General features: G+C 40.0%; 1 protein-coding gene and 1 pseudogene across 2 annotated transcripts in view; one reads left to right on the forward strand and one right to left on the reverse strand.

Annotated features, from left to right (window-relative positions):
* The window catches only part of Rngtt (RNA guanylyltransferase and 5'-phosphatase), a 195,139-nt gene that overhangs the window by 134,518 nt on the left and 42,954 nt on the right, over positions 1-17,667 (reverse strand). For both annotated transcript variants that reach the window (XM_032904743.1, XM_032904734.1), the window contains exons 9-10: positions 15,211-15,346; positions 3,965-4,036 (exon numbers count right to left, since the gene is read on the reverse strand). In XM_032904743.1, coding sequence (XP_032760634.1) covers positions 3,965-4,036; positions 15,211-15,346 — 208 coding nt within the window. The remainder of the gene's footprint in view (positions 1-3,964; positions 4,037-15,210; positions 15,347-17,667) is intronic.
* LOC116902287 lies at positions 12,866-14,093 on the forward strand (annotated as a pseudogene).

Raw genomic sequence — 17,667 nt, forward strand, 5'->3', positions numbered from 1 at the left:
ATAAATCTTAAAAAGCAACAAAAAAAGGCTTTAAATTGAAACTACACAAGACATCAAGAAAAAAAATGATAGCTATATAAGCTGGCTCAGATTTCAAATCTGAATATATTAACAAAAGTACTGTATTTTATTATTTAACTATATTAGTAAAACCTAAAACCCAAATTCATTAAAGTAAAAACATTCAAAACAAACAGCATACTCACTAGTGATCAAACTCCATAACATCAGTAAGAAGACACTTATTACATAGATAAACCCTCAATCTGAAAACTAATAGTAAGTTTACATATGTTCCAAGTCACGCAGCTGTAAAACATAAAGCTCTTTGCTCCAGCGAACTTTTTCTTTAGTGTCCTTTAAGTGTACATAATTTCAGGCATGCCTTAGGAAGTGTATGTAAACTTGTGTCCTATCCAGCCACATGGTGCACATACACATAGGTCAAACACAACCCTGGTTGACAGTAATTGTCTAAGGCTCAGCGACTTAGAGACCACTGAAAAATCCTATGATACCGACATTACCTTCTTGTTCCTCTTCTCCAGTCTCTATTCGCCAACCTAATGTTTCCTAAGAGAGGCAGCATATGCTTCAGGGTATCTTTCTCTCCACTTTGGAAGGATAACAACTCTTACTCTTCACTAAGGACAAGGAGTGAATACAAAACGAGCAGAAGCTCCTCACAATTTCTAAAACGGTCTCTCTATGAACAGTCGAACTGTCATAAAGGAGACTCACTGAGGAAAGGTTAATAAACAAGGACATAGTCCATGTGCAACCCACTCTATTTCAGAAAATCCTAAAACGATGGGCTTGCTTATTAGACCTGTTAGGAGAACTAAGATGCCTATAAAAGGAACAAGGCCCAAACAAACTTTTCTGTTTTTGTTTTTGTTTTTTTAATGAAAGATCTGTTAAGTAGTCTAAATTCTCTACTACAATACAAATCCTGTGACTAAGACTGGGCTGAAAACAGACGACCTTCACATCCACCAGGGCTATTACAGTACAGGAAGCACTGGGCAGCCAGATGTAGAAGCACTGCAAAGGGATGGCAAGGAACACTCAAAGCACTGTGTGGGGCTCCTCGTCACCAGTCCTTCCTCGCCTCCAAACACTACCCACACTGACAATGGAGTTCTCTTTCAAAGGAATAAATACTACTCCACCATAACCGTAAGTGATACCTTATTACAATAAAATCTAAGTTCAAACTCCTCAGTCAAGTGAGCTGCCGCCCTCTCACCAATCTGTTGTTATTTCTTCTATGACCCACTCTTTACCACACATTAAGCAGGGCAACCAAGCACCCAATGCTCCTGACATCGTCCTTTAAGGATTCCAACAGCCAGGGAAGGATGAGGTGCTCCCCTTGCTCCAGCACCGCTCTACCTCTGACATATGCCTTCCTGTTCTACCTACAGCACTATCACACTGGTTCTTTGAATTTCTTTTATTTTAATTTAAAAATAGGCTCTCACTGTGTAGCACTGGCTGACAGGAACTTGGTATGCAGACCAGTCTGGCTTTTGCCTTTCAAGTTCTGGGTTTAAAACACTATGCTCAGCCATTATTTCTTTTTTTTTTTTTTTTTTGGTTCTTTTTTTTCCGAGCTGGGGACCGAACCCAGGGCCTTATGCTTCCTAGGTAAGCGCCTACCACTGAGCTAAATCCCCAGCCCCATTATTTCTTTATATTTCTAGTCTCCTCTACAAATAAGCAGTCATCAAGTTGATTTTAATATTAAATTCAATATAAACATATATAGTTACAAATGCATACAATGTATGTCATTAACATTAATAACTTGTATACAGGTACAACACACACACACACACACACACACACACACACACACACACACACACACACACACAGAGAGAGAGAGAGAGAGAGCAAGCCAAATAGAACAAATCCATTAAAAATAAGGTTTTCCTCTTTTGCTCTCGAATCCTAATGAACTATTATGGAAATGGCATGAAGAGAAGAAATCAGTTTTACTTATCATTTTATATTTAGTGATTACAGAACCTAGCATATACAAAATGATCAGTTAAATTCTTTCTGAGGAAAATAATAAACAAAAGAACTAAGAAGATTGCTATTAAGACTTTGGCTCTCTTAACAAAAATAACTTGAGCCAAACTAACTCTCTGACATTACCCAGCCTCAGGTATTTAGGGCTAGCAATATAAATTAAGAAATTTATGGAATTTATGAAAGTTTCATTGTGGTTAAATAATGAAACATGTTTTCTATTATAAATACATCCTAAAGTAGGTATGTAAAATATAGGTGACTTTAAATCATAAGTACAGTAAAAGGCATACAATCAATGTTGACTAAGTGAGCAATTATATACTTTATGTGACAAGCATAACGAACCCACTTATAGAATAAAATATGATTGGATAAATCTCTTAAGACTCAAAACACTTTTTGAGAAGGTCCTTTCATCCAATCTCATTAAAACAGCACTTGTCTATGTCCACAGACACTGACTGGTCAATAATACTGCTTGCTACACACATATCAAAAAAAAGAACATCCAAAAGAAATAAATAATTTAACCCATTTAGAAGGAAAAAGATGAACAACCAAACAGAAAACAGATTTTAGTTCTTTGCACAAAAATTCATGTGTGCACATAAGCATGCGCACATACACAGCGGAAACCCTGATGCATACCAATTCTATTATAGAGCACAATGCCTAGAAAAATTCCAGGGAACAAGGTTAACTCTACAGACACTAAGCAGTAAACCAAGAACATAATACAAAATAAATAAATAAAACTGGTGATCACAGAGTATGCAACAAACTCTAGAAACCTTACAAAAGTATATACTTTGTACATCCAGAGATATAAACAAAGGTGGGTGAAATGTTTTGAGAAACATCTAAGAAGCAATAAACACTAAATGCCCAGCAGAGGGTATCTGGAAAGAGAACTGAGACTAGAATGAACAGTACATGCAAGTCTGCTCTTACATCTATAACAATTTCTTATCAAAACAGCAGAGCTCGGGAGATGACTCAGTAGATAAAGTCCCAGCACCCACATGAAAAAGCAAGGCAAACCCTGACACTGAGGGGAGCAAATCCCAGGGCTTTCTGTCCAGCCTGCCCAGCCAAAACAAGGAGACCTAGGTTCAGTGAGAGACCGTCTCAAAACTTAAGTTGGAGAAAAACAGAAAATACCTGACAGTGACCTCTGGCCTCCAAAGAGGCATGCACAGGTTAGGAGAGGGCTCGTGCGCGCGCGCACACACACACACACACACACACACACAGATACACAAAACAATATAGAAACATTAAGATTTAACAACTCTAGAAGGAGGGAAATAGTTCAGTAGTGAAAGTACCTGCCACAAAGCCCAAAAACCTAAATGTGATTCCCTGGTCCCCACACAGTGAGAGCAGAGAACCAACTCCTGGACATTGTCCTGGAGCCTATACACATTGCTTAAGTACCTGGAATTAATTCTGAATTTTAATATTACAGTTTACTTTAATACACTGTATTTGGTATACTAAATACACGAGGAATACAAATTATATTCCTTGAATACAATTCCCCCAAAATACCTTTTAAAATAATGCTAGAAATCTTCAAATCTTAAATACTTAATAACAAGTTCCTAATATGTTTTCAGTATGGTTTATGTAAATGACTATATTTTTGGGTTTTTGAGACAGGATCTCATGAGCGTGGCCTTAAACTCCTGATCCCTCATTCCCTCCTCCGGACATGTGTCACCATATCTGACATAAATACTTTTTCTGTTCATTACAAACGTTAGTAATCTTATTACTGGAGGTACAGCTCAATGGTAGAGCACTTGTAGCCTATCCATCAATTCAATACCTAGAACTACAAAATGTATTAATATATATAAACATGCACATTAACTCAGTCACAATTCTAACAATTTTATAAATTATAAGAGGTACTTACATTGAACTTAATTATGTCATATATCAAATATCTTGGAACGGCCTGTCCATTTACTTTATCGATGATCATTTCCTTGAAAGAAACAAAGATATATATTTACTTTAATAGCAACATTTTTCATTCTATTAGAATATAATACTCACAGAGAAAGGTATAAAGCTTCAACATGTGTCTTGATAAAACTTTAAAGCGCGCACACTTGTACTCATAAAATCAGTACATTTTCAGAATGCCAAAAATCTTTACTATGTATTTACAATATATGTTGAAAGGAGCTATGATGTCACTTCCTGTGTTTTGGATTGAGATTTGTAGTTTTGCTTGGAGTCAGAGTCTTGCTATGTAGCCCCTGGCTAGCCCCTAACTATGTAGCCACTAGCTAGCTCATGAGTTAGCGAAGGATAGTCTGGAACTCTCAGCAATCCTCCTGTCTCAACCTTAAGTATTAGACTTGTACACTTGCACCATTACAACCAATTAAATGTTCTTTATAGCTGAATGGCTACACTATATTCCGCTTTATGTTTTGGATTACTAATAATATTTAAAAGTAAGTAACAAAATTCAGCATCATTTTGATAATTATGTTTTATCACTGTTTAAACTTGTTATATGCTGACTGCTTTAGTCTTATTATAGATTAAATTTCCTATATAACTTTTTAAATTTTCATACAAAGATCACTTCAAATCTACCATAGATATTAAAAAGGCAAAGGAAATTCTGTGAGGCCCAGTGGAATACAAGCAAAGTCAGCACTGGGGGACAAAGGCGAAAAGTGAGGTTCAAAGCCGTCCACCTCCTCACTGCGATGAGGAGAGTGAGTGCCACCACTCGGGAGTTAGGCAGCAGTTTGGATGGAGCCAGGGTTCTGTTCATGATACCCACGTACTCTACCAACTCTCCAGGCCCAGTCTCCAATTTGTCATTTTAATCTGTTTATTGAAATGTGTCTACTTAAACATTTCCATATGAATACTGATGTAATAACAAAGTGATACCATGATTTCATTTAATGCTTCTTCTCAAAAACTGGGACTAGAAAAAGTGAATTTTGCATAGCAGACAAAGAATTCTCCTCACAAAATATGTAAAAAAAAAAAAAAAAAAAAAAAAAAAAAAGAAAGAAAGAAAGAAAAGAACAAAAAACTTTTCCCATAAACATTGCTTTAAATATCCAAAAGGAAATTATATTATCAATAAACAAAACAAAATATAATAGACAAATGAGCAAGTGCTGTTTGTTTGTTTGTTTAATGACAGTCCAAAATATACAACAGACAAGCTAAGCTGGGCTGGGAGCTTCTTGCCTGCTAGCCAACCTGCAGAGCTCAGGGAGGTACCAGGCTGAGAGAAATGGTTACTGACAGGCTGCAGAGCTCAGGGAGGTACCAGGCTGAGGGAAATGGTCACTGACAGGCTGGCTCAGCTATTGACCCTATGTGCAACACTACTGAGAGGCTAGGCAAGATGTGCACAGAGGTGCAATAATATGTTGTTATACAGGTAGCCAACCACATTCTTAATGGAACTGAAGCTCCTCCCTCCCATGGGAGGGTATTTACATCCAGTTCTATAAACCAAGGCAGGTCAAAGTTACTGATACTGATTTGTTAAGTGGATACGGTGTACCTGTCAAAGAATTATACTTTTATGCTTAGAAAAAACTGTACTCAGGAGGCAAAGGCAGCAGGATTTCTGTGAGTTTGAAGTCTGCCTGTTCTACATAGTAAACTGCCACTAGTCACCACTATTCAGTGGATGGAGGGGGGGTGGGGGGGGACAGAAAAGTGACAAACATTCAGATGAGAACTCCAGAGACGTGTAAATAGGATCCTTAAATATCCATGAGGGTGCTCCACTATGTTCATAGCAGCCTTATTTATAATAGCCAGAAGCTGGAAAGAACCCAGATGCCCTTCAACAGAGGAATGGATACAGAAAATGTGGTACATCTACACAATGGAATATTACTCAGCTATCAAAAACAATGACTTTATGAAATTATAGGCAAATGGATGGAACTGGAAAATATCATCCTGAGTGAGGTAACCCAATCACAGAAAAACACACATGGTATGCACTCATTGATAAGTCACTATTAGCCCAAATGCTTGAATTACAAAACACATGAAACTCAAGAAGGATGACCAAAATGCGAATGCTTCACTCCTTCTTTAAAATGGGAACAAGAATACCCTTGGGAGGGAATAGGGAGGCAAAGTTTAGAACAGAGGCAGAAGGAACACCCATTCAGAGCCTGCCCCACATGTGGCCCATACATATACAGCCACCCAACTAGATAAGATGGATGAAGCAAAGAAGTGCAGGCTGACAGGAACCGGATGTAGAACTCTCCTGAGACACACCCAGAATACAGCAAATACATAGGCGAATGCCAGCAGCAAACCACTGAACTGAGAATGGGACCCCCGTTGAAGGAATCAGAGAAAGGACTGGAAGAGCTTGAAGGGCCCCATATGAACAGCAATGCCAACCAACCTGAGCTTCCAGGGACTAAGCCACTACCTAAAGACATGGACTGACCCTGGACTCTGACCTCATAGGTAGCAATGAATATCCTAGTAAGAGCACCAGTGGAAGGGTGGGTCCTGCTAAGACTGAACCCCCAGTGAACTAGACTGTTGCGGGGAGGGCGGCAATGGGGGGAGGGTGGGGAGGGGAACACCCATAAGGAAGGGGAGGGGGAGGGGTTAGGGGGATGTTGGCCTGGAAACCGGGAAAGGGAATAACAACTGAAATGTAAATAAGAAATACCCAAGTTAATAAAGATGGAGGAAAAAAAATATGCATGAGGGGAAACAACTCAAAGCAAAACAAAGTTCTACCCAAGATTCATAGCAGTAACAACACTTGATACATGGTGTAAGTACAAGATCAGTGCGTGTTAATATCAAACAGATCAGAAGATCTGAGTTGCCAAGCACAGAACCACACACTTGTAATCCCAGCACTCAGAAAGATGGGGCAGGAAGAGATCCAGTCCAGAATGAGCGTGGTGGTTTGAATGAGAATGGCCCCCCATAGGCTCACTGTGCTTGAACACTTGGTCTCTAGTTAGTGGAACTAATTTGGGAAAGATAAGGAGATGTGGCCTTGCTGGCAAAGGTGTATAACTGGGGGTGGCCTCTGAGCCCACACTAGGTCGAGTCTCACTGTCTGTCTGCAATTCAAGGATCAGATCTGAGATCTCAACTACTGCTCTAGCACCATGCCTGCCTGCAGCCACTCCCCTCACCCTGATGTTCATGGGCTAATAGCCCCTGAAACTGTGAGCAAGCCCCCAATTACATGCTTCTTTCAGAAGATGCCTTGGTTATGGTGCATCATCACAGCAATATGAGCTACAAAGACACCCTGGTTTGAGGAAAATGGGAAGGAAGGAAAGAGAGGGAGCTCATAATTAGTGGAACAGTGGGTACTGAGAAGAATAGCTTCAATAAAGTGAATCGTCCCTGTGTTAAAAGTTACTCTGGTTCTAAAAAGGATGACTGCACACAGTAGGGGCAGAGGTGGACACGACACAGACAGGAGTGTTGAGACCAGAGGTGATGTGAAGACTGTAAGAAAATAGTAGCATCTGAACACAGCAGGGCAGCTAACATATAGATTCTGAGTGGTTGCAACAATATGCAGGAGACCTGTACAAAGCCAAACCAGACCAAATGCCAGCATGGAAAAGCAGCTAGCATGAAACCCCACCCCAACCATGGAGCTGTTAGCAAGTATTAGGATGGCAGGACAGGAAGAAACATCTTCTCCAAGAGTGTAGGCCCTGGTAAGTGACAGCACTCTAGAGGAAACCACACATCCAAGAAGAAAAAATAACTTAGGGTTTTGTAAAAGGACACACAGAGTTGGATGGGGAAAGAAAGGAAGCAGACTGGAGAAGAGGTGATTATGACAAAACACCTTCTATGACATTCTCAAAGAAATAACAAAAATAAAAATAAATCCTCTAGTTCACCAAAGGAATCTTAAACTCTAGCTCTGAAAAAGCTTCCAAATAAATTGACTAGATTCCCAAACACAGTTTTAAAACCTTAAAGGGGCACACTACTAGGTGTGGCAATATAAGTCTGTAATACTAGAAATTCAAGAGATAGAAGGATATAGGTAAATAAGGAGGGAGGGGAGAAGAAGACAGGGAAAATGAATAGGAACAGAAGAGGATGGCTACTCCTTTCCAACAAGGTAAAACTTAGATACCTAACATCCAAAGAGGCATGCAACATAAACAAATGAAACAGACTCAGAGCCGGCAGAGGCTTTAAAGTTACTCATCTATAACTCATGATTCTGCTGTTTAGATCAGACTTAAAGTTGGGAGGTCAGAACAGTAAGTCAGCTTCACTCATGTATAACTCATGATTTTGTTGTTTAGATAAGAAAGATAAACAGAGAAGACAAACAGATTTTCGACCACATTAAAATATGATTAGGATTAACAGCAACTTGGTGAAGAAATTCACTAAACTTGAAAACATACGGGTAGCAGAAGCAGGCAGCTCTCTGAGTTTGATGCAAGCCAGGAGTATGTAGTGAGGAAAGGAAAAAGAAAATAAATGAAGAGAAACTGTCTGAAAGGAAACATTAAAGAGAAAAGTACGAGTGACTCTCGAAAGGAGGAGGGTAGTGACAACATTGAAGTGAACATTATAAATTTACAAATAAAAGAAGCTCAAAGACTCCCAAGAACCCTGAAGAAAACCCCACCTATGGCATATCAACTTCAAGCCTCTCAAAGAACTGTGGAGAAAATCCTACCCAGTACATCAGTTTCATGCTCTGTCAAGAATTCATTAAAGGACTAGAGAGACGGCTCAGCTATGAAAAGCCTGCCCTGTTGTAGCAGCACCATGTAATTGCCAATAACTCTAGTATCAGGGAATCTGACACCCTTGTGTGGACCCTGAGGGTGCTCGACTTGTGTGTGCACACCCTCACACACTTGTGCATCGGCTTTTTAATATTAAAAAAAAATCCCCAGAAATTACACTGCTGTCTTTGGACTGAATGCTACAGTGCAGAAATCAAAGCATAAATCTTTCATGATACCTCCACACCGCCAACAAGCCAGTATGTTGACCTTCCTATTCTCTGTATTCAAAGTCCCAGGGCATCCAACTCCTCTGCCTGTTCATTCATATTTTCTGCACACAAACTATGAATTGGGCATAACTCTTAAGTTATAAAAGAATAAGCATGCAGCCACTCCCTTCAAAACCCTTTTGAGCCCCAGAAAGGGAAACTCAAATGCTAGATGTAACTAACTCGAGCCCCTGAAGAGGAGAGATGGCTATTATTAGAATGACAGATAATTTTGTATTCAAGCCACTACAGCTTGAGAATGGAACATGTTGTAAATATTAAATAATAATAAAAGGTATATGCCTGTACTATCACAGCCGAAATACGACATATAAGTCTAAGAAAAGAAAAAGCTATTTTTATTTGGCAAATGAGGAAACTTAATAATGAGGCACATCATCATAAGGTGAAACGTAAAAGATGCAGTTAAAAGGGATTTCCTAGGAAACAGCAGATGAGCTAAATGACTAAGACATAAAAGTGACTTCCGCCCCTCACAAGCACCAGGTGTCCTGTGGCTCTCAGACGTAGTCTCTTGAGATATGGTCTCTCACTGCACCTATAGCTAGGAGAGCCGCCAGCAAGCAAGGCTGTGAGGGATCCTTCTGCCTCTGCTCACCACTGCCCTCGAGCTACAAGCATGAGCAACAACCAGGTTCCCATGGGTGCTTGGAACACAAACTCAGGTTCCCATTCTGCATAGCAAGTTCTCCCCATCTCTCAATTCCCCACATCTTCCACCTTTAATCCAAACCCTACATAATGTAGATCTACTCCACATCATCAGACTAGATTCATTTCTCCTCCAAATGACCACAGGACTTGTTTTAAATACATCTTAGGGCTACTGTTTTCCTAAAGGCTGTTATCAATCTTTCTCTATCCTTCCCAATAAACAGTTTCCAGAGAGGGGGCTTCCACACTCTAAATACTGCCTGCACTCGAAACTGATATATAATAAATATTAGTTGAATATAAACTACCCCAACCTATAAGAAATGCTCTCTCTTTTTTTTAAATTGGATATTTTCTTTATTTACACTTCAAATGTTATCCACTTTCCCAGTTTCCCCTCCAGAAATCCCCTATTCTATCCCCACCCTGCTTCTATGGGAGTGTTCCCCCACCCACCTACCCACTCCTTCCCGCCTCCCGGCTCTGACATTCCCCTACACTGGAGCATCAAGCCTTGGCAAGACCAAGAACCTCTCCTTCCATTGATGCCCAACAAGGCCATCCTCTGCTACATATGCAGCTGGAGCCATGGGTCACTCTGTATTTACTCTTTGGTTGGTAGTTTAGTTCCTGGGAGCACTGGGGTGTCTGATTGGTTGATATTGTTGCTCTTCCTATAGGATTGCAAACCCTGACAGCTAGCTACTTCAGTCCTTTCTCTAACTCCTCCATTGGGGTCTCCATTCTCAGTCCAATGATTGGCTATGAGCATCCGCCTCACTATTTGTCAGGCTCAAGGATCTCCACACAAAACCAGATACACTGAAACCAATAGAAGAGAAAGTGGGGAAGAGCCTCAAACACATGGGCACTGGAGAAAATTTCCTGAACAAAACACCAATGGCTTATGCTCTACGATCAAGAATAGACAAATGGGACCTCATAAAACTGCAAAGCTTCTGTAAGGCAAAGACACTGTCATTACGACAAAATGGCAATCAACAGATTAGGAAAAGATCTTTACCAATCCTACATCTGATAGAGGACTATTATCCAATATATAGTAAGAACTTAGAAGTTAGACTCCAGAGACTCAAATCACCCTATTAAAAATGCGGTACAGAGCTAAACAAAGAGTTCTCAGCTGAGGAATATCGAATGGCTGAAAAGTACCTAAAGAAATGCTCAACATCCTTAGTCATCAGGGAAATGCAAATCAAAACAACCCAGAGGTTTCCACCTGACACCAGTCAGAATGGCTACGATCAAAAGCCCAGATGACAGCAGATATGGATGTGGAGAAAAAGGAACACTCCTCCATTGCTGGTGGGATTGCACGAAATGCTCTCATGTAAAAGCATTTCACCTTCTTCACACTGCACTGGCCTGTGCTGATGTGGCAGAAATATCAGCCATGAGGAACCATAGCAACCACAAAAATGACTGGTCAAAAAATAAGCCTCACAGAATTTTCTGAAGAAAACAATGTAAGTTTACTGCTGTCTAGACCAGCATGGTGTATCTACTCTAACTTTGATATGCACAATTGGTTCACTCAAAAGACAGTTAGCAAAATCTCAGTCACAAACATCAGAACAGAGACTGGGTATACACACTTGCCTTGTCAGGCCCCATACTAAACTCACCAAATTTAAAAATATATAAAAACAATCCCTAGAAAAATAAAAATAGGGTTGGGGATTTAGCTCAGTGGTAGAGCGCTTGCCTTGTAATTTTGAATACACAGGATATATATTTAATTATGCTTAGAAAAATGTCTTTAAAAAAAAACTGTCACCAAAAGAGAACTAACCAAAGAAATTTCATCAGCATTTTCCACTTGTCTAATGAAAATCATTGGTCACTCATACAGATACTTTTACTTCTGGAGACTGCAATTCAAGTGATGTTTGTCATATATGTATGTATAGTTATACTCACTTACGTAAGGGGAGGATTATATGCATGCTGTAGCATGTATGTAGAGATCAGCAGACAAACTGCAGGAGTCAGTTCCCTCCAATGAGGTAGCTCTCTAGGACAGAACTCAAGTCATCAAACTTGGTGGCAAGAGCCTTTATCCACTAAGCGATCTCAACAACAATCCTGGCTTTGACATTCTGGGGATAGGTTCACTATGCAGTCCAGGCTGGTCCTGAACTTAACATTCTCCTGCCTCAACTTGCTGAGTCCTAGGATGCAGGAACCTACCCCATACCTAGCTGGAAAAGTTCCTATTCTCTGTCGCTACACCTGTTGTTGTTTACATAAAAAACAAATATTCTAACATATATACAAGATTTAAATAGTATTACAGGAGAGCCCAAGGAGTAGCCACTCTTAAAAAACACAAAAATTATCAAATAAATTTATAGGGATAATATTTTTTAATTAAATGTAGAATTTGCCAATTATTCTTTATTAGTTCCTTCCTTAACAAGTAAATTTGTATTTTACACTTTATGTTTTAACTTATCACTACTGTGATGTGCATGATGCATCTGAGGGCTCATGTGCCATGGCTTGTGTGTGAGGATCTGAGGACAGCTCGGCGGATTAGGTTCTTTCCTTCTACCTTACGCGTCTTCTAGGGATCAAATTCAGGTGACCAGACCTGCCCAGAACGGACACACCCACTTAGCCATCTTGCCCACCATTTAAACAACTTTTAAACCTGTGATTTCTGTCATCAGAACAGTTTGTAATGGCTGAAAAGATTCAGTGCTGAGGAGCAGACCCCAGACTTGACTCCCAGTGCTGAACACAGTACTTCACAATCACCTCCAGTCCCAGGAAATCCAAAAGCAACTTGGAAATCCAAAATCATGGTATTTATACATATACATACACCATTCAGGCACTTACATGAAATAATAAGTCTAAAACTGCTGAGTAGAAAGTTCCTTTTAAAAGCATGTACAGCTTTCAGTTCAGTTCTCTGTGCAACTGAAGAGATCAGGAATGACCTACATGTGCACTCACTTGACCAGAGCAAGGTTTCAGCCAAGATAAAGATTCTGGGAATATTCAAATCCTGAGACTACAATAGGCCCCTAGCTTCCCCAAGGCTTCTAACACTGTTTAAGAATCTACGCTCTGGAGATTCTAAGGATCATGTCTGCCAGTCAGGATTCTCCATCCAGAGACAATGGCCCCGATGGGATAGAGCCGGAAGACGTCATCAAGAGTAACTGGAATGAGAGTGTGGATAGCTTGAATGGCATGAATCTCTCAGAATCCCTCCTCCGTGGTATTTATGCCTACAGTTTTGAGAAGCCCTCTGCCATCCAGCAGCGAGCTATTCTTCCTTATATCAAGGGTTATGATGTGATGCTCAAGCCCAGTCTGGGACTGGGAAAACAGCTACATTTGCCATATCGATTCTGCAGCAGATTGAATTAGATCTAAAGGCCACTCAGGCTTTGGTTCTGGCACCCACACGTGAACTGGCTCAGCAGATACAAAAGGTGGTTATGGCACTGAGAGACTATATAGGCGCCTCCTGTCTTGCCTGTACTGGGTCAACAACGTGCATGCTGAGGTGCAGAAGCTGCAAACGGAAGCTCTCCATATCATCGTGGGCACCCCTGGCTGGGTGTTTGATATGCTTAACCGGAGATACCTGTCCCCCAAATACATCGAGATGTTCGTACTGGATGAAGCAGATGAAATGCTAAGGTTCAGGATCAGATCTATGATATGTTCCAAAAGCTCAACAGTAACACACAAGTAGTTTTGCTGTCTGCCACAATGCCTTCTGATGTCCTTGAGGTGACTAAGAAGGTCATGAGAGACTCTATTCGGATTCTTGTCAAGAAGGAAGAGTTGACCCTGGAGGGTATCCACCAATTCTACATCAATGTGGAACGAGAGGAGTGGAAGCTTGACACATTGTGTGATTTGTATGAAACACTGAGCATCACCCAGGCAGTAATCTTTATCAACACCAGAAGGAAGGTGGACTGGCTCGCTGAGAAGATGCTTGCCCGGGATTTCACTGATTTCGCCATGCATGGAGATATGGACCAAAAGGAACGAGACGTGATCATGAGGGTGCTCCGACCTGGCTCTAGCAGAGTATTAATTACCTTACCACTGACCTGCTGGCCAGAGGCACTGATGTGCAGCAGATCTCCTTAGTCATCAATTAAGACCTTCCCACCAACAGGGAAAACTACAGCCACAGAAGCGGTCGAGGTGGTCAGTTTGGCCGGAAAGGTGTGGCTATTAACATGGTGACAGAAGAAGACAAGAGGACTCTTCGAGACATTGAGACTTTCTACAACACCTCTATTGAAGAGATGACCCTCAACGTTGCTGACCTCATTTGAGGGGCTGTCCTGCTACCTGATCCTAGCCCAGAGTTCAGTCCTGGGGGACTCGAGGGGGAAGGGAAAGGAGCCAAGGGATGGACATCTTGGTTTTGTTTTTTGGTTTTGTTTGTTTGTTTGTTTGTTTGTTTTTATTCTCTCTCTTTGAATAAATGTCACTTTTTGAGGCAAAAAAAAAAAAAAAAAAGAATCTCCACTCTGAAGCCAGCTGTAGTACAGATGTGTAATACCACTGAAGAAGCAGAAGAGTTTTTAAGATCAGCCTAGACTACTAGACAATCTATAAGAAACTATCTCAAAAAAAAAAAAAAAAAAAAAAAAAGAAAGAAAAAAAAAAAAACTCAGTAGATGTTACTGGCAAGTGTGATCTATTTTTCACACTGAACACCCTGCACTGAGCAAAGTCCACAGTGACAGCCATCAAATACGGACATAAGTTATTCCAACATAAGGAGGGTTTTTTTTTTTAATTAAGTTTTTTTTCTTTGATTGCTCTGTTTGATTTTTTTTTTTTTTTCAGACAGTCTTACTATGAAGCCAGACTAGCTTAAAACTTAATAGAAAACCCAGGCTGGCCTTCAACTTGCTATATTCCTGTTTCGGCTTCTCCAGCACTGAGAGTGAAAGCCACTATGCTCAGCTTTCACCAGGCTTTTTGTAGTATTCTACACTACCTTTTATTTAAAAGAGCTCTTTTTGCTAGAAATGAATAGGGGAAAGCTAACTGAAAAATTGAAAAGTCACTTCATAATTATTAAACTACTTTTCAATAATAAAAACAAAGATTTAATTTTGTTCCCTTAAGCTTTATTTAACTCATTTCCCATATGATGAACAATTTTTCCTACTAAAGAAAATATATGAAAAATGCTGTTTGGACTCAACGATAAATATTTGGAGTTTGTTTGTTTTGTTTTTGAGATATGATTTCATTATGCTAGCCCTAGATGGCCTCGAACTTGCTGCAAACCTTCTGCTAGTGCCACTCCATGCTGGGACTATAGCCATGCACTACCATTCTCAGCTAGATCCCCGTTAAAGAGAAATTTATTCAAAGTAAGTACAGGTAACACTAATAATAAGTGCACTATTTAATTTTTTAAATATACATATAAATAAATTACTTACCCCATCCAAAAGAGTATTTGATAAATGCATGCGGAGATCTTTACGAAATGGAAATTCCAGATTTGAAACATGAAAAACGGAATTATCTCTGTCAATCATAAAAACTTCATTTGTGCCATCAATCAACATCATGTAACTATAATAAAACATTAAAAGGTAGTATTAGCATGGTATCAACAGGATTATTACAATAGGTGACTTGTTTTCTCTCGACTGGCAACATTTTCATGGAATGATTACTACAGTCCTTCTCTCAATCACATCAATAAAAAATTTACAACTTTCATTTGAGGAAACAAAAATAGAAAACTTGATTATTATGAACACAATATGATGTATGTTAAGAAAAAATGTTTTTGTACTTTTGATTAGATTCTATATCAAAGTATTTCAAAATGATATGAATGTTTAATACATATGTGTGTATAATACATGTGTGTATTTTACAAATTAGATATTACATTTTCCATATCAAAGGTGAAAAAACACTGAGCTTAAACTATTCAATGCTCTTCCACCATACCAACTGCACAAGTACTTCTTCTCTTTCAATCAACATTATGATAGTAAAAAATATCAGTGTGCCAGAACTATTATTCATAAGTACAAAATTAAAATATTTTGAACACAGCTACAAGAATTTTCATTGGTCTTTACTCTAATATGCAGAAATATATGCACTTAACAAAGCAGTCATTCTCCGGAAATCAAATCGCACGTGTGGTATCTGCAAATCAGTAAGTACTGGGTTGTTTGTTTTGCTTTGAAGACGGGACCTCATGGTGCTCACTCGAGATGCTGGTGCTCGCCTTTAGTCCCAGCAGCGGAAGCAGGCAAGTGTTGTGGTCAGGGCCAAGCGGGTCTACAAAGAAAGTTCAAGGACAGCCCAAGCTACATAGTAAAATCCTGTTATAAGGACTCCACTTTGGCAGTGAAACTTGTCTCTCTTAAGAAAAGAAAAATGGTGGGGAGCTGAGGAAACAACTGAGTCAGCAAAGTGTTTGCTGAGCAAGCAGGAATACCTGACTTTGACCTACAATACCTGTGGTGACTTTAATGAGAATGGACCCCCACAGGCTCACGTCTGAATACTGGATCCCCAGTTGGTGGGACTGTTAGGCAAGGATGAGAAGGTGTGGCCTGTGTCGCTAAGCGGGGGCTTTTAAGTTTCAAATGCTGTGCAATGCCCATTGCTCTCCCTGCCTCCTGCTTGAGGCTCAAGATTTAAGCTCTCGGAGGCTCTGTAGCCACCCACCTCCTATTCTACATCATGAACTCTAACTCTATAAAATAAACTCTTTCTTCCTCAAAGTTCCTTGGCCTTTATTACAGTAATGGAGAAGTAACTAATGTAGTAGTACCCAATAAAACACCAACTGTTAAGGCACAAACTTGTAACCCCAGTGCTTAGGAAGGTGGAAACAGGCGGAACCCTGGGGCTAACTAGCCAACCAAGTTACACAAATCATGAGCTTCATTTCCCTAGTCTTAAAAAAAAAAAAAAAAAAAACCCTCGACATACATCACATATACATGGACACACAAATAAAAAGTGCTCAAATTTTTATCACAAAAATAAATAAATTACAAAAATAAAGTCCTGGGTAGATGCAGGAGGATTGAAGGCTTGTCTAGGTTACATAGCAAGATCCTGTCAAAAGCAAATAAAGTTCAGTCAAGTTGTTTATGTTCCATGTCAGAAAGGGTTAAGCTAAATGCTGTGGCTGAGTTGGTAGGGTGTTTGCCTGGCCTACACAAAACCCTAGCACAGAAACCCAGCATGGTGGCAGAGGCTTTTAATTTAATAACATGGAAGATGGCAGCAAGATAACCAGAAGTCTAAGGTCAACTGTGGTCACCCACAGAGTTCCTGGGCACATGGATGTGGAAGAACATTCCGGATATAACACTGAAAATGGAGGAAAACAACGGCCCATCTAACCACCTACCCAGAAAATATAGTGTGTCAGCAACAAGTACAGGATGGAGACAGAAAACAGGAGAGACACTGGGTGGAGAGATAGAGCTAACGTATAATGTGTTACTGTATGCATTAGTGAGGGTGAGGGGAGTGGGAAACTAGTTAAAGCGCAGATCAGGAGCACAGAGGACATCTACCGGGCTTTCACCTGCGGGCTATCATGGGAGTCCTCGATGTTCCTAAAATTCCAGCTGACCCTGAGGCAGGTGATTGTTCCTTCAGGCCCTTGTTACAAATGGGAATAGATTGACCCTAACACACATAAGAGGCAGAAACTCAGTATCACTAAGATAAACATCAATCAGCCTCACTCTGGAGAAAAGAATTGATGAACCAGATACTGATCCAGCAGGCTCAAAAGCAACAGGAATACTTAGTTCCCAAGGCTCTCTTGTGCATGCTTTTTACAAGCAGTGATTCTGGGCATATGGGAAGAAATTAGGCTTTTTGAAAGAAATAAGAAATGTTCTAGGTTA

This window comes from Rattus rattus, chromosome 1 (assembly GCF_011064425.1).
Source record: "Rattus rattus isolate New Zealand chromosome 1, Rrattus_CSIRO_v1, whole genome shotgun sequence".
NCBI classification, from domain to species: Eukaryota; Metazoa; Chordata; class Mammalia; order Rodentia; family Muridae; genus Rattus; species Rattus rattus.